Source organism: Cavia porcellus, unplaced genomic scaffold (genome assembly GCF_034190915.1).
Source record: "Cavia porcellus strain 051 isolate PalLab524CR breed Dunkin Hartley unplaced genomic scaffold, mCavPor4.1 scaffold_26, whole genome shotgun sequence".
Lineage (NCBI taxonomy): Eukaryota > Metazoa > Chordata > Mammalia > Rodentia > Caviidae > Cavia > Cavia porcellus.
Window position 1 is genome coordinate 37560144 of NW_026947509.1, and position 24748 is coordinate 37584891.

General features: G+C 38.5%; 1 protein-coding gene across 22 annotated transcripts in view; it reads right to left on the reverse strand.

Annotated features, from left to right (window-relative positions):
* Nucleotides 1-688: 688 nt before the first annotated feature.
* Nucleotides 689-24748, reverse strand: part of Mff (mitochondrial fission factor) — a 34530-nt gene continuing 10470 nt past the window's right edge. For 11 of the 22 annotated variants that reach the window (XM_013157534.3, XM_013157527.3, XM_063237222.1 and 8 more), the window contains 7 exons: nucleotides 21773-21864; nucleotides 19118-19192; nucleotides 14393-14551; nucleotides 11131-11163; nucleotides 9578-9637; nucleotides 6651-6735; nucleotides 689-5587 (listed from right to left, as the gene is read on the reverse strand). In XM_013157534.3, the coding sequence (XP_013012988.1) occupies nucleotides 5456-5587; nucleotides 6651-6735; nucleotides 9578-9637; nucleotides 11131-11163; nucleotides 14393-14551; nucleotides 19118-19192; nucleotides 21773-21864 (636 nt within the window). In that variant the 3' untranslated portion in view covers nucleotides 689-5455. The remainder of the gene's footprint in view (nucleotides 5588-6650; nucleotides 6736-9577; nucleotides 9638-11130; nucleotides 11164-14392; nucleotides 14552-19117; nucleotides 19193-21772; nucleotides 21865-24748) is intronic. The other 11 variants (XM_013157532.3, XM_013157536.3, XM_003474616.5 and 8 more) reach the window with 11 other exon arrangements.

Here is a 24748-nt window from a genome sequence, read left to right on the forward strand (position 1 = left end):
TGTGTGTGGAGGGGGAGAGGCCGAACAGAGAGGGGAAATGGGAATGAAGCCATCCCGGAAGTAAAAGCCATATGGGGAGCTTCTATTATGTTCTTTTATAGTTAAGGGGAAAAACCACAGATACAGCCTGAATGTAATCCAGTCTTTCCCTCGATTCCCAGTTTACAGGAAGCAACTGTCAAACCTGAAAGGTGGGGTAGTAAACCAAGTAGCTCCATTGCCGACAAGATGATGCTACAGAAAAGCTCTCACGACAAAAGTGGTGGACTGGTTGGTGGAACTGTCCCAGACTGAAAGAACCAGGGAAGCCAGGGAGATGGCGCGTTCGTGAAACCCCAGTGCTCTGGGAGGGGAGGCAGAGGCAGGAGGCTGTCAAGCTGCGGAGACCCTGGTCGCACCATAAAAAGGGCTGGGGATGCGGTTCAATGCACAGGCCCTGGATTCAAGCCTCACTGCTGGGAGGGAGAGGGCGTGTTTTAACTAAATGCACTGCGTAGATATTAGGGACAATCAGGGCATATGCAAGAATTGGGCTAAATTATATTAACAAACTATTAATTTTGCTAGGCGTGATAACGGTTACACAGAAAATGTCCTTGGCTTTTTTTTTTTTTTTGGTACCAGGGATCGAACTCACAACTTCACGTTTGCCAAGCAGACACTTATGCCACTGAGCTAAACACCTTAGTTTTTGTTTTTTTTTTTTTGTCTTTTTCCTTTTTATCGGTACCGGGGATCGAACTCACGACCGCCTGCTTGCAAGGCAGGTACTTATTGCCGCTGAGCTAAATCCCCAGCCCCCTCTGTCCTTGGTTTTTAAAGAAAAGCATATTTATATACTGGAGTGGGGAGCACGATGGTTTTAAAATACGTCAAAAAATAAAGTGAAAGAAAAAAATGTTCACTGTTATAAATGACAGGTGCACAGCAATTCATTATACTCTTATTTTCCTAAGCTAATTTTTAATAATTTTTAAAAAAACACCTAGAGAAAAAATTAGTCTTTCAAAAGGTGGTTTCTATATATGACAATCTTCAAAACAAACAAACAAAAAAACCCCAGGATAACCAAATCATGTATTTGCCATATGAAAATGTTCTAAAACAGACAAAACTAAAAGAATCTGTAATTTTCTGAATGCTATCACTCCTGCATTTTATTTCAACTTTTAAAATGTTTGCTGGGTTTAAGGTTCCAGTAACAACAATACTTACATGGTGGCTGTCCAAATGAGTAATATCAACAGCTTGTGAGCCTTTACTGCTAAACTCCTTTTGTACACGCCTACCTGCACCTCTTTTCCTTGGTGTCTAACTTAATATCCACTCGAGGAAGTCTTCAGTGCACATGACTCCAATCAACTGAGTTAGCAGTCACCAAAGCCAGTATTACCATCCCAGACCCAGGTAGCTCGTGCTTTTGCACCCTCATCACTACAGAATTTGAGAACAAAGGACCACGTCCTCATCCATTTATTCATCAGTCCCTGCCACCTAAGGTCCTTAAAAGACCTCTGCTGTCTCCGCCCCACACCCCACCTGTCTTGTGTCTGGCTGAGTTCTCTTCATCCTTCAGTCTTCAGTACAGATACACTTTTTTTTCCCTCCTGAGATGCTGTGCTTAGCCAACTAATGAAAAATGGTATTTTGGGGGTACTAGGGATTGAACCCAGGAGCTCTGCATTGAGATACCTCCCCAGCCCTTTTTATCCATCTACCCAGCCATTCATGTATCTCCCTACATTTATTTTGGGATGAGGACTTGCTAAGTCACTGACTTGCCCAGGCTGGGCTTGTACTCATGATTCTCCTGCCTCAGCCTGCAAAGTGCTGGGACTACAGCCTTGCACCACCACACCCGGCTTCTTTTAACTCTCTCCTTCACGGTGCTTATCACATGGCAACATATCTCCATTTGTGCTTGCCCTTTATAGTTCACTGTCCTGCACAGGATTTAAGTTCCGTGGGCCCAAAGACAGCCGCATTAATCAGCACACAGGGCAGAGCCAGGTGCAAAGCAGGGCCACTGTAAGTGTTCTGTCAAAGGAATGGTGACTCCTATCTTTAGTACCCAGTTTTTAGTGAAGATTTTATGCTCACTACATGAAGACTGCTAACTGCCATGAAATTAAAACAGGCAAAATGAGTATGACAGTGTACTCTACGTGAGTAAGTAATAAAGTCAGTGAGGATGTTCCAGCTTTCTTATTTCCATAGCAATGGGAAACAGGACTGCAGTGCTCTGCAGGCCTGGGAGAAGGACACTTCAATCTCTCATTTCAGAGAGCAAAACACAGGATGACTGGCAGTAACACAATCAGCTGAAGGAATTGGTGGCTTTTTCATTCCTTAGAATTATAGAAATGTTGCCATGAATTAAATATGTGAAAGCCTATGGGCCACCTGCAGTACCTTTTAGGGGTACACCATCTCTGATCTGGTACCTGAACTTTCAAAAGCATATCTATACCACACATGGCCACATACCCTCCGTTCTAACCCCCACACAAAGTGCACCCAATCATTTGCAAAGCTCAATGTGTGTGTGTGTTGTTTTCCTAGCTGTACTTGGGGACTGAATTCAGGGATTCACACTCATTAGGCAAGTGCTCTACCACTAAGCCACAGCCTCAGCCTCTCATTTTTCTGAGACTGGGTCTCACTAAGTTGCCCAGGCTGGCTTAGAATTTGTAATCCTTCTGCCTCAGCTTCAGAAGAGCTGGGATTACATGTGTATACCAAGATGCCTGGCTTAATGCTTCTTAACTCTCATTCCGACGTCCAAGTTCAGTCTCTTTTTGGAATCTTTATGTTTGCATTTTTTACTGTATCTGCTCCCTCCCTATCCTGTACCACACATTCCAAGTTCCTCTTTCCTAGGAAACAAAAATTGTTCTGTTTTTTTGAGACAGGGTCTCACTATGTAGCCCAGGCTGACCTCAAATTTTCATCAGTATTTCTGTCTCAGCCTCCCGAGTGCTGCGATTGCAAGTATGCAACACCACACCCAGCAGTAAAGTTGTTTTTATATCCTCTCATTCTTTAATAAGCCTTATCTGCACACCCCCATTAATCTCTCAGTTCCCCAAGAGCAGGGTTTGTGCACTATCTTCTATAACTGCTTAGTCCTCAGGTCAGTCTGCGTGTCAGCAAGTGTGCACTTACTGAGATAATTCTTTGAAATTAAAAGAACATTGATGATAAACATTTCTAGACTGCAGGCCCAGAAAAACAACTCAACTTCAATTCCAGTTAGAGCTCAGAAGCTGAAAAACAGACATTGCAGGGAAGGAAGGAAAGCTTTCTTGAAAATACACAATTTTCATAAAATCATCTCTCTGAAAGTAAATCACCTGCAAATGCTTCCGTAAGTATTCCCAGAACTGGGGGAAACAAAACAAAACAAAACAACACCCTAGAGTTCTGGAAATAGTGTAACAAAAATATACTTGCTATTCTTGACTGTACACTTCAGACTCCCAGCTGTGCTCTTTCTCCCTCTGCTCCTTGCACCTGGAATCTTGTTCTATATTGTTTGCTTGCTAAGAATCACACATTTATATCTATCAATCAAAGTTCAACTCAAGCATTTAAGAAATATTTTCTGATTATCCTGATCGGCATGAATGCACTGATTTTAATCTCAAAAATCATTCTTTTCTTAACAGTGATGAGTAACTTTTAGGGGAAATGGGTTGGAATAATAGAATTTAACTTTGAAGTTAAGAACGAAGCTCTACTTTCAGATAGGTGACAAGTTCAGGAAAGGCATGTTTTTGTTGCCCCTTCTTGAGGAAGATTTCTCATTTGCCTGTGTCATGGAAGGAGTGTTTGAGGTCCCTGCTTCGGCCATGGGACTTCTGTTAGAGCTCGACCAAGGAAAAGAATTTTATCTACTGCTCCTTTTGCAGAACCATTTAAAAATCCAGGTCTCCAGCATTTGACAAAAAAACAGCCTTTGTTCTCATCTCCCAATTCCTCCTTTCATCCGTTTTGGTCTGTGGGATCCTTTTCATGCCTGTCCAGCAGAAGGAGTGGTTTTTTTTAGTCATCATTTTTATTATTTTTGCAGTATCAACTGGGAGGGTCACTTACATGAGTTACCTTATGATGCGTGTAAAGCCAGAATTAATATAGCCATGGCATCATTAGAGTATTGTCAACAGCCAGAAGACGACTACCATGGGCCAGAAAATACTATCATCAAGTTCACAGTAAACCTAAGAACAAAGAAGAATCATCTTTCTCATATTTTTAAGAGGAAAGAGCAAAAGACTAAGCAGAACAAGGAATCTACTCACATCTGAGGAATTAATTGCTTTTCCCAACACTCACTGCTTTGGTAGCAAGGTACATGCGTAGAGAATGCATAGAGAATGTTATATTTAACTGAATTCTATCTGTTTCTGAACAAAAAAGGAAAATAGTTTTGAGAAGTAAACACAGGACTTGGTTTCATTGGTATGTTTAAGTCTAATAAGATTTATATATTAGCAGGTAACAACAACAGAAAAATAAGACCCGGAAACTCAAGGTATTTTAATCTGAACCACTTGACACACATAATAAATGAGAAAACCACCTACAGCCAGTGCCCACAGGATGCAGACACGACTGGGGCCTCCATTACTTCCCGGTCCCCAGCCGCACTGCCCAAGACAAGCAGACTCAGGGAAGCAACACCACGTGCGTGCAGGTCACAGCACGGGGTGGCCAAATGACTCGTTCCACAGACAAGCATTGCTTTGGTCGACAGTTTATTAAATACACTACATTTGTACCTATTCTGTCGTTTTTTTCTAATTGTTCACACATGACTTAGTAAAAATGTACTTTATAGAAAACCATCTGCAAAACTAAAATGAAAATAATGCACATAACACACATACATTACTGCTGAATTGTTAGCAATTAATTTAATCTGTACAGGTGATCATGAAATATTAGGTGGTTTGAATTTTCTTAAATCTGGTACCAGACCATGACTTCAAAAGAGCTGATGTTGAAAGGTGGTGCAAAAATGCCTGTTAACAAAACTGCCTAACAGTGTCGAGAAACAGCACAAAACACTTTTTTCTTTTACAGATACCTTTCTAAATCCATTCTTGATGCATTCTCTTTCCCTTTCAGAGAATCAGTTGTGCAGACTGATAAGGTGAAAAATCAATTTCTCTTAAAAAAAAAAAAAAACACAAAGTAGAACCTATTTACAAACCATGCAAAAGAATTTTACATATGGTGTCACTGCAGAATTGGTTTTAAAGAGAGTACAGCGGAGGGACAGAATATACTTTTACTTCTACAAATATAGGTCCTTTCCCCTATTTCCGGAAGAAATACATTTTTTAGAGCACGGGCTATAAAATGGCATACAAGGCAAAGACAGAAATGAAGAAGTTTGCAAATCCTTTATATTTCCAGCAGTTGAGACAATATTTTAGTGCTGAGGTTACCTCTAGCGGCGAAACCAGAGCCAGCTATTAAGCAGCCAGAATGCAACAGTAATTGAATACATGATCATTTCTCTTTTAGCACGCTCCTTGTTCTCCTCTTCTAGAAGCTGCAGGCGTCTATTTAGTTTGATTATCTATGTAAAAACAAACATACAATACAAAGTAGAAACTTTAATGCATATAGCAATCAATTTTTACAAAGTAGGGTAATAACTAGTCACAAGAAGGATTACAAACATGTAAAGTTTCCTTTGAAGCAAAATAAACACAACTGCAATGAGGAAACAAAGTTCCCCATGATAATGTAAATCCCCTTATCACTCCTCTCCACTTCCCTTCCTCCAGGCTGCATGTTAGAAAGGCTGCATTTCCTTCCCTGATTAGCTTATGAGGGAGGATAGTGTTAAACACCTGAGGCTTCCAGGGCAGGAGGAACAGGGGCTCCGCCCCTCTCAGCCGTCAGCCTCAGCTGTGCCTCTTCAGCCTGCTGTGACTGTCTGCTGTCCACTCTCTGAGGCACTGAGTGCAACTAACCTATTACAGTGAGCCCTGTGATGTGCCCCCCAGATGACTTCCCGGCTGTTATAAAGACCGACAGTATTTTCCTCAACTAAAAAGAACCCTGGTGGTAAAACTGCCTCACTTAAGCCCATGTTCCTTTACTGATCTTCACTTAAAAATATTTCATTTTGTCCAGTGTCTATTTGGTATACAAAGTGAGAACACGAAATATATTTTCCTCTCGTGTGTGTCTGTGTGAGTATAAAGCTGCAGGAATAAACTTTAAAATATGCATAGTCCAAGACAGGACTTCCTACAGATTGTAAAAACACGTTTGTAAGGACACTGTGCACAATGAAAACAGTGTTTTCCAAAACAGGCCATTAGACACAGGAACAGAAGCCCCAAAGTGACTGGTTCACACATCGAAAGCCAAACAAGCAGTTTATGGCTGTACTGGATCGCTGTGGGTCAAGGTTTCCTGTTACTGGTCAGAGTTATATTGACCCATTTTGGTAACACTGCTTAATGCTTATCAAAATCATGTAGATGGTGGCTTAATGGATCTTTAAGGTAAGAAAATAAATTATTTACTTGACACATACTTCAATTCAAGGGTTCAACAGAAAACATGTGAAATGCCACGAACCATCACTGTAAAATGAAGGTAACTTGGCCACATGGCACATTACACACCTGTCGTCTTAATGAAGCTGCGTCTACCACAGTCATGTCCTCTGCTGTTCCTTCAATGACTGCGTCTACATTTGAAACGCCATATCTAGCAAGTACAATAAAAAATACAAGTTGATATTAAAACAGAACGAAGAATAACTGGAAATCATGTACTGTATAATGCTCAAAGTATTCCAAAGACCGTCACTTTTAGCAACATAGATCAGTAAAATATTTTTTCATCTGAATTAACATTAATGAAGGAAAAGAAAACCTTAAAACAACAACTGCTGATAGTACTGGAATAGTACATTAACACTTCAAGAACAAGAAGAAATCCTGGCTGAAGATACAGACAGACACCTCTCTGAGCCAGGGAGATTAGCAACATTAAAAAGGGTCCCTGGCTGGACAGGGTCCCAGCTGGAGCGGCGTGCCAGCTGCCACAGTACGCTAAGACACTGCTCTTATACAGACCCACGTCCATACCTGCATGGCTCCGGAGACAGCAACCCACTGGCAAGGGATGCAAAGCGAAAATACTGAAAGATTATTAATTTATCTCTCCTTTTCTCACTGTCTCACTTCTCTGACTGTTCTTACTCTTATTTCCAGCTGTTTATTGTCTACTCTTTGTCCCACGGAAGCAATTATAAAATCTCCTGAATGTATCTTGCCACTGCATTTAGATACAGAACTGGCTCGAGAATAAACAATTATGAAGTTTTGGGTAAAATAATAATACTAGAAAACTACTCAAACAATCCAGAGAAAATATATTAAATAGTACTTTTTGTTCAAATGCAGTTACTTCCAAAAGGAGACTGGTTTTTAAATGAATGACAATATACTTCCAAAAAAAAAAAAAAAATACATACAAGCGCCAATCCTACCCTGTGCAGAGTTCCATGTTTTAAAATTTATTTTCATTAACAGCTTTACTGAAATGCAATTTATTTACCATACATTTCATTCACTTCCTATTTTAGATCTTGTTATTTTAGTAAAATGACATAGTAACTTTTCTGAGACTACAAATGAACTGAACTCAAAGGTACTCCTACATAACTCACAGAGGATAGATGTACATGGATCATCTATCCTAATATCCCCAGAAAGTCTTCATTACAAAAACCATGTCACCATACAAAACGGCTATGGAGTGGAGTCATATTTTTCATCTGGGCACATTACAGAGAAATCTATTTAGAAAATCGTATTGCTTCAAATGCTGAAAATAATGTCAAAATACTTTAATCAAGAAAGCAAAATGAAATTTAAATAATTGATGGTGAGCATTGACATTAGATTATCTGCAGCAATCATGAATGATCCTTTCATGGCTAATTAGCTTCCTCAGCAGTCATTCACTGCCTCTTTATGAAGATAGTAAGAATCTCGGAACTACTGAGGGTAACTGCATCAATTAGAGAAGTCAATTCCGTAGTAAGTAGATGTTGGAACTATGTGTTTACAAACACCCGAGTTAATCTTTCTTTTGAATACTGTATTAAAACCAAATGATTTGCACTGGGGAATGTGGCTCAGTGGTAGAGCATTTGCCTGTTATGGAGGTTCAATCTCAGGCAACAGAATTATTAAATGGTTGAGTGAAAAAATAGGTATGAGAGTCCTCTTTTCTACAACTGACCTCTAAAGAAAACCTTTTCTGTTGCCTTGAAGTCACATGAGATGAATAATTGGGGGGGGGGGTGTGAACTATAGCAGAAACTGACTCAAAGATTAAGGGATCCAACCTAGAATGAAAATAAAATATAAATGAAAGGGATTAGTCACAATGAAAACCCTGAATTAACTAAGGTCCTAGAAATCTGTGTAAGAAATTTGCACTTGCAAAAAAATCTAGGGAAATATAAATAAAACTTAAGACCAAAAAATTCATAGAATGTACTTTAAACAAAAACCTGTATTTACAAAATTAAAACTTCTGTAAGAAATGCTAAGGCAGACCATTAGCTAAAAATATTTCCACAAAGTTAAAGAGAAAAATGTCAGGGAAAACTGCACTGGATTAAATTAAGATTGCTAAAGAACCAAATCAGCAGAGTGTGGAGCACATTTCTCTAGCATAAATTCCCCATTGAGAAGGAAGCGATGCTTCCTTTGCCTTTGCTGGAATGTGCCAGTCTCTTTTGCTTCATGGAAACGTTTCCAGTTTTAAATCTCCTGCTGTAGACAGTACATTTTTGCATGAAATTAAACTGGTTCTGAAAATTAGAGTGACAGCATCTCTGTAAATATAGGTTTTTGCTTTCATTTCCTGAGGAAAGGAAAACTAATCGGGTATTTTGGCACCTGAGAACTGTCAAGAAAGCAAACTGAAATGCCACCGCTATCCACCCCTGTGCATGATAGGAAGAGATAATTACTCAGGTGAAGCAAAACTGACAAGTATAAAAAGGGCAACAATAAAAGAGAAGGGCTAACATCAAGAGATGGTAAAGACACTTCAAACTAAATTTCCTTTCCAAATGTTCAACTTTCCAAACTACTCGGAATGCCAATGCTGGTTTTCTCAATTCAAAAACAATGCATTACAGATGGGATTCTCTACACACTGAAAGTGACATTATAACTAACAATTAAAAAGGAAATGCTGCACTGAATGGAACCATGTATTTAAACTAAGATGTGAGATTATTTTTCTGTGTTTTAATAGGAACTCCTGTAAGTTATTGACACTTACTGAAATGTCTCACTGTTCATATCATGCCATCCCTCAATTCTTAAGCATTTTTCCTCATACTCAGTGGCCAAATATGACTGATTAGATCCCTTGTTTTTAGAAAGAAGTAGGATGGCTAGGAAGGGAAAGCAACAGAAATTCGCATTTTAATAGTCACGGCTACTTCATGCATTATGTCCTAAAAACACAAATCCCATCACCGCTGTGATTCCCCTGGTAATTATGAAGTCTCAAAAGTTACCTGACGTTGTCATGATGAGGATTAGAAGTGGCGGCGGCGGACCCACCACGCAACACAGGTCTAAGGCAGGTTTTTGCGGGAGAAGGCACAAGACAGAATCAGGAAACAGAGAAGTAATAAAACAAAAGCAAAAACAAGACAGATAAATGTCAAATTGGATTATATTGTATGCTTCAATACAATATAATATTTCTCAAGTACTTAGACATTTGTCTCATATATCCTCCATTTTATGATTTTCATAACATTTTAGAGTTGACTGAAACACAAAGGAAATATGTGACAAAATAGCACCAACATGTAATTCTTTTCAATGCTTATCTCTACAAAATTCAAGACAGGGGACCAGTATGCTTAAAAGGCATAGTATCTCACTCTGCTGAGAAACAAACCCCGCTGACAACTGGAAAAGCGCAGCAGGAACTTGTTAATAGCACCCACATGATCGTGGTTTGCTCATTCACAGTTCTCAAAACCTATGGATTTAAAGAGATTCCCATCCCCCACAATCCCTCCCCTCCCCCCGCGTTAATTCTGGTGACTGCCTGATGTCTTAATCCAGCTGTGTCTCATTCACACCTGAGAGGCCCAGGGACATGCTATGGTACACTGCAAAAGCCCCAGTGTGTGGGTCTGACCTTGAGACCACCAGGAGTGGCACAAGGGCTGCAGGAAATGAGGACTGCAGGGCACGGAAAACTCTGTGGGGCTTTCCACTCGACTCACCACGTATTTTGGTGCCAGAGGACAATTAATTCTCTACTTAGACAAGCAGTAACCTTTCCAATAAAATTTGTTAAAATCAAAAAACAAAAGTGCTACACATCCACTAGTCAACTGCCCCTGAAGTAATCAGCAATACTCACTAGCCAGGCAAGGGAGCCTGGGGAACAGGATCAGAGAAAGGACTTTAAGAAATTTTAAATTCTATTTGGAATGTCTCATTCTCAAAGTTACTGACCACATTTTACTTGACTGTAACTATCAAGGCCATAACTACAGTAGGTAATACCAAATGTACTACCTTCTTCTGTAACTTGGCACAGCTGTAGAACACAAATCACCATTTTCTGACAACTCAATTATACTAGAAAATTTCAACGTGTGGTTTCTCGATGTCCTAAAGGTACAGTTGGAGTTTAAGGATACTTCTAGAGCCTAGAAGCAGTGACGGGGAACCTTCTCGAGGTTCAGTGATCCACACAGCCCGCTCCAGCATGCAATGCCACAGCTCTGCCTCAATGGGCCGAGAGGTTAAGGGATTGAGATGCTGGTGGAAGATGCCTGACTTACTCTGTTTGCTAAAAAACACTGAGAAATCAACTTGTAAGAGGTTTAAAGCTCATCTGAAGATTTACTCTGTGAAATCAGAAAGAGTATGAATGAAATAGTCTTTAATGACAAACCTGAGAATGGTTAACTAAATGAAGTCACTGCTGTGTGCCTCCTAAAGTTTTAATATACTAGTACATTCAAATGGTCTGCCACATTCAACGGAGTCCACCACAGAGATTTCCCTTGTATAATGCAGAGCCAGAAAATAATGCGGTTACCTTTCATAACGTATTTCATTTTGTCTTCTTACACTGGCAATTGACATACAATATAAAAGTGTATTAGACAGGTATTTGGCAAAGTTAGAACTTCATTCAAGCACCACTTTCTGTAAGTATGCTTTAACTCAGACATCTTTCAATAGCATGTTCTATCATTAGATCTAGTAGCAAAGGAAAGGAAATCCAACGCTACAGTATTTTAACGTTTACTTGTATATTGATATTTTCGAGTAAATAAATGGTCTCTTAACAGAATATGTGTTTCTTTGCTATAAAAATGTAAACTACTATAGTAAATAAGCAATTTGTTTAGGGAACCAGGAATTATTCATTTTTTTAAAAGAAAAAACTCAAATAACAAATGCTGTGTCTATTGTGACTATGTTTCAAGGGCTTCTTTGCTAGACATTCATCCAAAATGTAAATTACTCACACATCAGTTTTTTATTCTATTCATTTCAGGTAGTACAATCTGCTTGGGAAGAACTAAAAAAATAAGTCCCCTTTGAGGATAAAACTTAAGCACAATTCTCTATCAGTGTTTAAATGACATTCTAATACACAAAGTACAGTATTAGAAATGTTGATATTTCACACTGGAGAATCAGATATACAACATTAACAGAAAAAAGGAAAGGCAATGCAGTTCCTAACCAGGAAAGAAATAAATTTTAATACCATTAAATCCGCCTTCCAAGTGAGCAAAGTGCACAGCTGGTCTTTGCTCCAGGTACATTGGTAAACTTTCAGTGTATCTGCTTTCCAAATGTACACCGCTAACCTACATAAAGGAGCTTTTCTAATGTGTACCTAAGATTTAACTTGGTTTTTAGGTTGAACTTGTTTTTAGAGCATCTATGTTCTCCTAAGATGCGAAAAAGAAAACAGTGCATAAACCTTTTGACAGTGACCCTTAAACCGAGACTAGTCCTTGTGTAAAGCAACTGTGTACCTGTACCATTTATGATAAAACAGGTAGAAAGTTTTTTCTATTTTTCTTTCCAGAAAATAATTCTAGTTTAGTTATAGTCAGTGTGATGGTATAAAACCAAAAGTTAGGATACAGCAATAGCGTAACAGCCAAAAGTAATAAAATAGAAAAGAAAATGAAATATTGAGCAAGAAACATAAAAGCACTTAAAAACTTTATAGAGAAAAGTAGTATTATTAAGTAATCATGCAAGTAGAACATTATCCAAATTTCACATTCCCACTATTATATTAGAAGTCATGTAGACACATCTCATACTAGAAATAAAAAGTGTTTTGACACTTAAAATTCTGATCCACTCTTATCCAACACTTAGATTGTAAGAAATGCGAGTACAATTTAAAAAAAAAAGTACCTCATTTAGTAATGAATGCACCAATACGACAAGGACCAACCACTGAAGAAGTATGTCCAGGAGGAAATTATACCAGGAACTATTCCACCTAGCTGTTGTTTAATCTATATAATATTATAGGAAAATTTTCCTCATTCAGATATTTTTTACTTTAAGATATACTCTGACAATAACCTGGTCTCACCAAAGGACCCACTAAAATGCAAAATTAAAGAGGATATTTGGTATCCATTTAAAAGGAGGGAAATAAAAATGGGCCTTTGCAAATATTCAATTTTTCAGGCCAGGTATTTTATATTCAAAATTACTTGAGGGATCTTCTATCATACTAAATGAAGAGTGTGAAGTCCTCTAAATTAAGTAAAGGTGGAAACGGGAGACTGCTACTGCTCATACAACTGCATAAAGCTAGGTGGTGGTATCACTTCTCCACCCTTGGAGGGCCAGAAAAGGAAGTCATTTCCTTGAGACCATCTGTTATGACATTATTTGGTGAGGTGGACCAAGACAAATCTGACTTGCAAGTCAATGGTTTTTCTTCTGAAACTTCTTGCTTCTTATAGTTTTCAAATATTCTAAGACAGTCTCTGAAGCTCTGAATAACATAATAAGGACTCTCAATATGTAGTTTTAATTTTATATGAAGTATAAATTACGTATATATACACATACATACATGATTTTCTCTCTATGCTATGATTTCAGTCACTCTTTTTTGTTTGTTTGTTTTTTGTTTTTGGTACCAGGGATCGAACTCATGACCTCATGCTTGCCAGCAGGTGCTTATGCCACTGAGCTAAACTCTCAGCCTGACTCTTCTCACTCTGTACAGTGTACCTTCCAGTTCCTGGGCTCAAATGCATACCATCAGATTAACCCTGGAAAGATTGAGGGTTATTCAACAGCAGTAAGTAGTATGGACCAGTGCTCAAGAAGTACAGTGAAAGAACTGGGGTCTTGTGAGAATTAAAAAAGTAACCAATAAGCAGTTTGCTCAGAGCGAGCCAGAAGATACATCAATTCCTAAGGTGAGAAATAGGCTTATTAGGATGATCAGCTTCATTTATTAAGAATTATCCAAAAGCAAAAATTAAGTCTATAAAACAATAAGGAAAATCCAAACAACACTGGCTCTTAATGTAAGTGTTGAGTACACAGCTGAAGTCAAAGTGACTTTATCTTTCTGGGTACACATTATGCCAAAAACATCTGGGGAAACTGCATCCTTTAAAAAGACTAGTAATGAGGCAAGGACAAAAAGTATTTGGAAATGATTGCCAAAAAAGAAGATATTTGTATGATTAAATCAAAGAATATGATTAATGATTTTACTAGATGTTCAGAAGTGAGATAAGTTATCAATGTTAAAAGGTATCAGTATTATAAAAAACATAGTTATCACCTGGGATTTTTAAAACCCATTCATAAGAAGAAGGGGGAAAAAGTGCACTGGCAGCCAAAATGCCATCTCTTTCCTGGACTTGCTTTATTAATCATATTGGTAGCATACGTGATTAAATCAAAAGACTCACTGAAGAAAGTCAGGATGCTCCAGTCCAACATCCCACAGCCAACCCAACATGAGCCCTCAGCACAGCCCCCAAATGAAACCAAGTACTGAGAATAGGTTAGCAAAGCCTTTGAAAAAAAAAAAAACAAAAACAAACTGTTGCACTTTTCATGTTTAGAAACTAAGTATTCTTCTAACTGAAGGAAAGCTGATGTACAACCTTGTGAAATGTGAATTTTGGACAATAATTCAAATTAAAAGAAAGCAAAGCAAGCCATTTCAAACTGCTGCATTTTAGGAAGAGACCAAGGAGTGCAAACATAAAGCAAAGACACCACAGTCCACTAAGTAAGGTGTCAAAAATACGCAACACGAGCGGTAAGAGTCACTGACAGCCAATCACCTGCGGTTTTCATCCAGCACATCCAAGATCTGCTGGTAAGCCCTACGGGTAGAAGACTGGATAAGCGACAAAATGCCACGAGCAGAGGAAAGATTAGCTCCGTCTTCAGGTGACATATGGGGAAGGCAGACCCGTGTCTGTGGTGGCGATGGTGTCACACTGTTTATGTAAGCACAGCAAATGAAGAGAAAAAGACTCAAGTCAGATTTCTGTAAAACTGCAGCGCAACAACTTTTAATCTTAGTTTTCCCGACCCCTTTCCCACCCTTCACTGTCCCACAAGAAGGTTAAATCAATGTTAATAAGCATTTGAATTGTTCTAAAAACCAGTGTAGCTAGTTCATGTAACTCTGTAAGCTTAAACATGTAAACAAACGCAATATGAAAAAACAGCTTTGGGTAGGGAAGAGACTTGCAGTAACGAATGTTACTCAGCTTTGGAGTGTGGTGTGTAGGCCAACACAGAAAACCAAACTGCTGTCAAATGACACTGCATTCAACTTATGGATGGTAAGAAGAATGGGGTAGGGAATTCTGGGATGCGGGCATCGAAATGTAAACCCTTGAAAGCACCATTTCAGATACTTCACAAAGACAATGACACAAGCTGAGTTTATGAGTAAGTGACATTAACGACGAAGTAGTCTCTGAAAACTGTAACAAAAAGACTTGTCACTATTTAATTACAGTAAAGTATATGACCTCCAGCTAAATGACTAACGCAAAACTATTCCCAGTTCTGGCCTACAGGGTAAGAAGGTGAGGGAACTTCTCCAATACCAAGATGGCTGAGCGTTTCTGGGCTTCTCACTACAGCAATCAATCACTCCATGTGTGAGCTGAGACTCACAACTGCTTCTGGCTCTGCAGCCTGTGCTTCCTCATCGCTGACCATATGTGAACGAGCAACTTGTCCAGTTCTAACCTAAATTCGTAAGATGAGCATCACTGTTTTCTGAAAGCTGTTTTATAGTGGTGCATGAGGCCTCTTACTGATGGATACACTGGTGTCTGGCTCATCCAATAAGAAGCCCATGCCTATGGGATGGGGTTTAACATTCTCAATACACGGGCAAAACAGGTGAGGTTAAGCTTAACCTTTATGCACTATATTCAAAAGAATAAAAACAGAGCACACAGTGAAGAAGTAAAAAAAGAAAAATCCCTCTGATTTGACTGTGTGTTTTCTAACATAACACGGTTTAGGAACCACAAAGTACAGTTCCTGCTCCGCGGCATAAGCGCCTGCCTTGCAAGCAGACAGTCGTGAGTTCGATCCCTGGTACCGATAAAAACGAAAAAGACAAAAAAAAAAAAAATTTATACAAAACAAAGTACAGTTCCTTTTTTGAAAAAAGTTACTGCTATTGGATACAGTCTAAGAAAATTTTAAAAACAAAATTTCCAAAATGTTGTAACATCCAGTATCTTGATAATCTATTTTGAAGAGAAAGTTCTAAGCCAAATCTTGGTATATCCAGCAATTAATCTACGCAGGCTGACTGACCACATGGGTTTAGACCTCAGTGTCAGGTTTTCAGATATAGTCTCATGGCTAATGACCCTAAATGTCTGTCCAGACACTGGCAGTCTTTGGGAATACGATGGCCCCATCTTCAAATGACCCAGAAGTCTTTAAAAACTCATATGGAGCATCCTAGAGAAGAAAACAAAAAAAAAAAAAAACAAAATAAACCCCAGAACATCTAGGATACCATGCCTATGAGCTGATCCTGTGCTCAGAATTTTTAGGGAGCACAGTAAAAGCCCCAAATTCCTGCTATTTATGAAAAGCCAGACTGAGTTCTTAAATAGTATCACCAGAGGCAGGATTTTAAATGGACATTTCTGTGTCAACGTTCTGCGTAAGTCAACAAACAATTCATCTCATGCTGTTCTTAATAGAGCTGCTGGTGTATCTGGGTCAATGTACTTAAATTTTAAACAACTAGTGCTCTTTCTTTGAATTCCAAAGTTTAAACTGAGCAGTTTGTGTCCCATTTGATAGTAAACACATCAGCTATACACTAGTAAGTTAAAAGTTATAATAATGTTTAGAATTATAATCTCAAAGTAATAATATCAATGAACTGAATCCAAATCTATAAAATAAATTTGATGAGTTTTTGTCCATAAAAATTAAAAGGAAAACCAGGCACGGTGGTGCAAACCTGTAATCTCAATTCTTTTGGAGGCTGAGGCAGGGTGATTAGAAGTTCAAGGCTGGCCTGGGCAACCAATACTCTGTCTCAAAGTAAAATGAAAAAAAAGGAGAGGGGATGTACTTCAGTAGTGAAACACTTGACTGATATGTGCACGGCCCTGTGTTTAAACCCAAGTAACGCCAAAAATAAAAAAATAAAAAAAAGGTTACTTTCTCCGAGCAAAATCATTTTGCCAAAAACAATTAAGGTGTTGTTTGTTTAGACTGCAACTGCTTTCTGTCCATACATAAGAAATGAGGCAACTGTAAAATAGTCAAGCATGAACTACCTTCAGGTTAACAGCAAAGAGTTCTCCTGTGTGATGTGGTCCTGGGTCGTTCCAGGTCCTTCCCTGACTTGCATCCCAAGTCCTTCTTGGGTTATTCTGAGACATGTTCCCGCTAAGCTGTTAAGTTGTTCAGGTGAGTCTCAAATTTGTGATCATTGCTTCAGCCTCCCAGAGTGCGGGGACTGTGCACCACACCCGCTTGGCAAACAATCTTTATGACAGAATGAACAAAAGGCTGAAGTGTGACTGATTTTACTATCAAATAAGAGACATCAACTAATAAAAACAAAAACCTAAAAAATCTCCAATTCTGTGACTACCTGAAAGTGGAATATAGTTAGGAACATACACCAAAAAAACCTTACATAAACTTCAACTGTAACTTAATAAAAATATTTATACAGGAAAACAAAGGATAAAAGTAAGTTCTTCACCATTCCACTGCCTGATGCTGGGTTAAATTCAGGCCCTCATGCATGGGAGGCAATTTCTCTACCACTGAGCTACAGTGCTAGTCCCTGAAATTAAGTCTTTATCAATACTAGCCGAGATATTCAGATCATCAAAAAACAAAGTCAAAAGTGCTTAGTCATTTATCAGAAGAAATTAAGTTTAGAAGATCAGCAATAATTTTTTTATTCACTTACATGGCAGTCCTCCAATAAAATAAGCAAAAACGGAACACGGAATGCCTTTAAACTGCTAACCACTTTTGACTGTATGTATAGGTTAAATATCCTTGATGGTTGATGTTTATGTTTACCTACAGAGGAACTGAATGGTTATGGTCACAGATTACTAAAATTACCTTAATAGTTAGAAGCAATGAAGAATTTAACAAATTGTCATTCGTTTTTTAAAGCTTTAAGCAGACTTTTTACAAACACTGTAAACTTAAGGACAATGGAAAATAATCCCTACTTTAGTAATCAATCTTATAGCAGTTGGAATGTCCTCCACTGGTATCAAATGTGGAGGCAAAGAGTAGTTTTAGAATTGGGCTTCATCTCTGTCCATTCATATACCCAACCAAGGTTTAGTGATTTGTTTTTATTATTGATTTTTGTCAGCAAACTGGAAAATAAAAACAAGTACACTATAAATGTACATATCATAATATTAGTAATTTAATAAAATGGCATTCTGAGGAAAAATTGATCCTCTTGATGTTATAAAACAACACACTGTCAGCTTTACATTTTTTTTTAAAAAAGCGACAATTTTGTAGAAAGCTGCTGTCTGCTCCATGTTATTAGTAGCTCTATCTCATGCTTGCATGAAATTCCAGAGAGTTAAGCAGACATTAATGTCAGAATTAAAATTTAAAGTCAAATTTACTGGCATAATCACGTCATTATTGAGAGGTTAAAGTCAAATACCTCTTGCCTTCCAGTTTTCACAGGAATAATGTTTCTCAAACTGCGAGGTTAACCTCTTCAGGGAGGCATCAACTTTGCAAAACACAGCAGGAGTGAAATAGTAAAAAAGGCAAGAACATTTTCACGAATTGCAAGCAATATTAATTTCTCTCAGAATTTTAAATAGAAAACTAATTTGCTGCCATTATCAACATCAAGTTACTATTCCTAGAAGCCTAATAATAAAACTGGGAGTAAAAGAAATAATTGGCTGCCAGCGTGATTTCTTCTGTCGCTGAGGAACTATACAGCTGGTGAATTTCTCTACTGTGCACTGAAAGGTGACTCCCCACCAGAGGGCAGTCATCCCCAACCTTCCGTCATACAGAGACGTGGGTTGAGGGGTTCAAAAAATTTCTGCCAAGCATATCGCGTATTTTAATCTATGGAATTAAAAAAAGAAAGAAAAACAACTTCAATGACAAATCACACTCAAGACTCCCTTCTTCTAGGTCAAAATAAGACAAGAAAATAACACTGTGCTGAAACATAACAAGTGGCTAACTGGTTAAATTCAATGTACAGGAAACTAGTATGTCAACCAAAACAAAATTTAAAAAGTGGGAAAGAATACCGGTCCTTAGGTGTGAAATATTCCATTTTATTTGTAAATCATATAAATTTAAGTAGGTCTTTTATTTCCTTAATAAAATATGTGATGACAGTTTGAGAAATCCTGAAGTACTAAAAAGCCAAGCAATTAAAGAATTAAAGTATTATATTGCAATTACACAGTGAAACGCATTAGTATTACAGGAGCCTGAAGAATTAAAATGATTCTTATCAGTGAAAAGCAGAGCAGACAAAATCTTACGTGTACTCCGGTGCAGAAACTGATGCCTGGAACCTTGAAATTTTATTTCTTGGGGCAGAATCTGATCTGTACCACCTTAAATTATAATTATGCTTCTATTACATATTCAGCTTTCATAATACAAAGGAAAAATATGACTCTACTGTCAGAACTAATTTTAGTGCCAATAGGTGACAATAATCAATCCTACTGTCTTTTCAAAGTAATTCGGAAAACAAAGGCCAATGTCTATGGCCTTATACTCATTTGCACTTGAAATATTAGAGCCCCAGAAGACAAGAAACTGGAGGTAGGCAAAGGTTCATGAGTAATGACGCATAATCAACCTCACATTACACAGGAAAGACTAAAGTAAGTCAAGACAGCAAGAACTTAACAGTTACTCTAGAAGGAATAAATCCCATTTGTATTATATTACTAGCTTTTTTCTTAACATACTATCAATGCTGAATACATAATATTTCAACTGTAAAAATTCTTTGAGTAAGACATAGACCCTTAAAGATGAATTCAATCATAAATTATAAAATTAACAATGGAAAAAGAAAGGCAAGAGTTTATTCTCAATATAGATAGTAAATATCTTACTATAAGATAGCAACAGGGATAACACCCATAGTTAACCATAACAAAAAGCAACATGGATAAGTATTTCATTGTGAAAATGCATAATGTATTCAGGTTACTTTCTGTGTGTTTTTAAAAATGTTTCATCAGTCCATGTTTGCAGTATGTTTCCATTCCTTGTGTGGAGTTGGTCTATGTGTGTTACACATCTTAATTTTCTTTTTGTCTCCTTTCCCTCCCCCTTTTCATTTGAGAAAGTTCTATCTGCCTCCTATTACCCATCTTTGATTTAAAAATTAAGATTCTCAAAATGTAAGATTTTCATTTTCTAAAACACCTACAAAATTAAGGCTATTTAAAGAAAAAAGGGGGGAAGCAAGGGTTCTTTAGCACTGTTAACCTTTTCTTTTTTTGGGGGGTCTTTTTCCTTTTTATCGGTACCGGGGATCAAACTCACGACTGCCTGCTTTCAAGGCAGGCGCTTATGCTGCTGAGCTAAATCCCCAGCCCCTGTTAACCTTTTCTATCATGAAGAACTAGTGATAGTACTTAAGGACCTTAAAATAATTAAAAACTTTAGGTGTACATTTACTCTACCTTAGTGATAAACTGTGCAGTTTTACTATGTATATATGGAAATAGTCTGAAAACACAGGTTTCATGGGTGTGCTGACATCACGCCTGTCAACTAGATACCTTCAGGAAAACCATAAAAAATTTACGTCATGATTCAGTCTTTCAAATAAGTCTTTCCTTATTTTATTTTAATGCTTCTCTTGTCCTACATAACGCTTTATGGTTACCTATAATTACTGTAGGAGACATTTCAAGATTCTCTGAGAAATGAAAATGCAGTTTTTTCTCTTGCACCATTGAGAATGCAATGTTAATACAGTGATTTAAATAATTTAAATTTAAACTGGAAGTTCACTGAAATGCAAGGCAAGGATAAAAACATGAAAAAGAAATTTCTCCTTTTATCTTGCATATTAAAGCCTCTGCCCCACCTAAGTCCGTTCTGTATCTCTATACTCTCCAGGCAGGCCCAAACTAGAACTTAACATGCTATAATATAAACAGCACAACTTACTGATCTAATTATTTTGCAGTAAAAAAAACATGAGATGTTTTGCTCTTTCACAGTTCTCAGGAAAACTAACATGACGCTTAACATAACATATGGGTTTCTGACAAGCTCATGAAAACGGACCAAAAACTCATAAGAAAGAAAAAAGCTATGTAAACAAGCTAATTTTTTAAAAAGCAACATTGCCAGTTATTTAAGATTAAAAGTTCTGCCCAGTTTTCAAGGAACATTTTATTTGTAAAAACTGATTAATTTTAAACCAGGCATGGCAGCCCATGTTTCTCCTTGGGAAGCAGGAGGACTGCTGCAAGTTCAAGGCCAGCCAGGGCTACACAGTGAGCCTGAGTTACATAAAGTGATGGTATCAAAAAACCAAAAGAAAAAACTGGATTAACTTTAATATAATGATAAAAAGTACTTGCCTGAAATATCTTATAGTAGGTTTAAGATCAGTGTGTGAGAATACAAACAAGGAAAAAAAGTTTTAATAAAGCCCTTTAAATAACATACGCACGGTTTTTAAAAATGAAATTTTTAATAACTGAACGATCAGTAGGTAGAAAACTAGGAACTACTTATGGGAAGGAAGGTAACCTCCAGTTGTCTGTCCTAGAACATTAGAGAGAGCTGAGCTAGAAGGGGCTGGTTTACAAATAAGATTAATAACTTGAAAGTAAAGACATTTTACTTTGTTTTTTTATTTTTTAATGTAATGCTACACATTTTTGAGAATGCATATAACTGACAAGTTAATTTATCAATTAGTCTCAAGTATACTTTAGAAAAGAATCCCCAGATAAGCAAATCATACTTATACCATGACTGAAAAATTTTGACAACTGACAAAACAGACTATACGAAGTACTGCAAAGATAGACTGATGATCCATATGTATAACAAATTTCAAAAACTATGGTAAGTCAATTATTTAGAAAAAGATGTGTAAGATAACATGCCAAGAAACTTACAAGGAAGACACAGTGTTCAGCGGTTCTACTCACATGGAATCATTTCTGACCAGCTGTCCATTTTGGCGAACAGCATTTTCACTCATGGAGCGCTCTCTTTTTAGCCTGCCAACTGCACGGATCTGCTAAGGCACAAAGAGAAGGAGCAGAACATATTCTTAGTTATCTAGGAGCTGCTCTGCATCAAAGGAACTGTAGTCCAAGGATACCCAGAAAAAAAGTAAAAGGAACCCAAAAAGAAGCGATCACAAATTGGTGCCAGGTATGTGTATTAACAGATCCTTGTTTTAAAAAATCCAGAAAACACTTTAGTTATTATAATGTGGATAAGCAGGAATATCTGTTTATTTTGAGGTAAAAGCTAGTCTGGTTTCTTAACTATTGTCTTGGTTACTTTTCTCTCATTGCTTGGACAAAATACTCAATGCCCCCAATGAAGCAATTTAGTTCACTGTGGAGATTTCAGTCCATAATCTGCTGGCTCAAAGGCAAAGTGGCATAACACCAGGGCAACTCTGCAAGGCAGCAGCCAGCAAAAAGAGCCAGAGCAAAAGAAGGACGAATAAGCCTCTTTTTCTCCCTTATTTTGTATGCAGGCCACCCACCCCCTAGGGTAGATGTAGCACTCACAAAATGTCTGTGCCCTCTTCTTGTACAGGATGAGAATATTTACAAAGTAAGGATCCTGCTGAGTCTCTTGGTTAAACTTCTAAACTTCTTAAACTGACACTCAAACATAACAGGTGGTGCAATTATAGTCATTTCTCCTCATCTGCAGAAGACTGATCCAGAAATTCCCAGATGCCTAAGCTGCAGGATGCTCAAGCATCCTACAATCGGCAAAGTACTCCTATGCACACATGTTAAGTTACCTCCTGCTTACTTGTAACACCTAAGGCAAATGCTATGTAAATAGGTGCTTTACCAGTTATTTAGGAGAGAAGGACAAAAAGAAGAAAGTTCTCACTGCGGACACAAGCAGCCCAGGTCTAACTACACAGCACAGGAGGGAATGATACTCTAACAGTCGATGGTGGAGGGAGACAAAGGGAGAATGTGTGAAAAAATTTTTTCCAAAAACAGAGGGAGTCAGTTTCAAGCCTGTAAGAGGCTTTTAACCTAAAAATCAAAATTACTTTTATGCAACTACATATAAAATTGAACAGTTTCTTAATCAACTGTTATCTTACTCTTGCACAGCGAGCAACACTGGGCTACCAGTGAGACCCCACCTGACACCTGCCTTCCTACCTGCGGCACGTTCTGGGTTGCTTTCCCTGAAATAGAACAGCTTTTCCAAACATAGCCAGGTCCTCACGGTCTGTCTATGTAAATCAGAAGCATTTCTGCCACTAAGTGGTGAGAAATAATCAAGGACAAGAAATAATGACAGACAAACGTGTCTCCACATTGCCTTGAAACTCAGGAACCCGAAGGCTAGTGCTGTTTTCCCTTTTGTTATTGTCTTTTTGAGACAGGGTCTCCCTATGCAGTTCAGGGTCTTGCTCACTTTGTAGCCCAGGCTGGTCTCGATCCTTCTGCCTCAGCCTCCAAGTGCTGAGACTACAGGTTACAAGTATGCACCACCACACCCAGTTTATTTCCACTGTTTGAAATCTGTTTAAAACACATCTTAGCAGGAAGGTAAACTGACATTACTACCATACTGCAATTTCAAAGAAATTAGTGGCATACTAAAATCCCCTTTTATGAGCTTAGACTCCAAGTTCTATCTGATTACTCGGAGTCTCAATTGTTCTTTAGATGCCTGTTTATTTTTACAGGTCTGGCTAAGCCCACCTCCTCTAAGAATGTGTTCACAGGCCTTAGCATTTCCCCCTTGCACTTGGTCTCGTTTTCTGTGGACCTTTTATTGAAGAGGGAAAAAATGAGCTAAGGTGCACTGAACCTGTGATACACATCCCCCCTCTCAAAGCGCTCTCAGTCTACAACTGAAACCAACCATCGGTGGGGAGAACCGCTGGACCAGGGGTCACAGGCTGTGAGGAGGACATGAGGGGTAACACGGCCCTGTGAAGACCTCACACCTGGGATACAGTATGAAACTCTCCTTTGAGGCGCCCACCTCAAAGAATCTTCTGTGGGTGAAGGTGCACAGCACAAAATCACACATATTGTTCTTTCTAACTTCTTTCTAGACTTTTATTCCATTCTACTCATTTCAACCATAGCTCCTTTTTCCACACAGAGAAGAAAAGTGAGCTGGACAAACCAACCCCAAGTTGTGGTCAGACTCACATCCAACAGTCCTTTATTACAAGACCCTTTAAGTGTCCAGGGCATCATCTGCTTTTGATCCAGGCTGTGTCACAGTTCAGTGACTCATTACATTCCAGGCTTTTTTTTTGTCTTTTTCCTTTTTATCGGTACCGGGGATCGAACTCACGACTGCCTGCTTGTAAGGCAGGCACTTATGCCGCTGAGCTAAATCCCCAGCCCCACATTCCAGGCTTTTGCTTCTCATCCTCAGGGCTGTCATTCAGACTGAACTGAGCCATCATAGAGCACTCACAACCACCTTCTGCTTTAAGCAGGATTCCTGCGTGTAGCTTTCATACCACCCGCCAGCTTCCAGGGCTGCTGTTTTCCACGTGTCTCTGGTCAGCTTGGCTCTAGCTGGCATTAGTCCTCCTGGCGCCGGAGCTGTGGCTGCACACGACACACAGATGCTGTAGGATCTGGCCTTGCATGGGTACTGCTTCACAACCTCTGCACAAAGCGCACATGGCTTTTGGAGAATACTCACTGAGCTCTCCCTTCTCCTCCTCAATCAAGTCAACGTTCATCGAGGTCAAGTTTTGCTTCTTCCCAATCATCCCTGACCTGTGAGACTTCCTGGGTGTATCTTGAGTTTGGCATTTTTCTCAAGATTACAGAAAAGAATAATTCTCTTTTTTGAAGCAGGAATTGCCAATCTGGGCAAAAGCTCCTGCAACTCATCTTTTAGAGCCTGTTTCTCTCCCTATAGTGGGCTTCTCACCAAGCTCT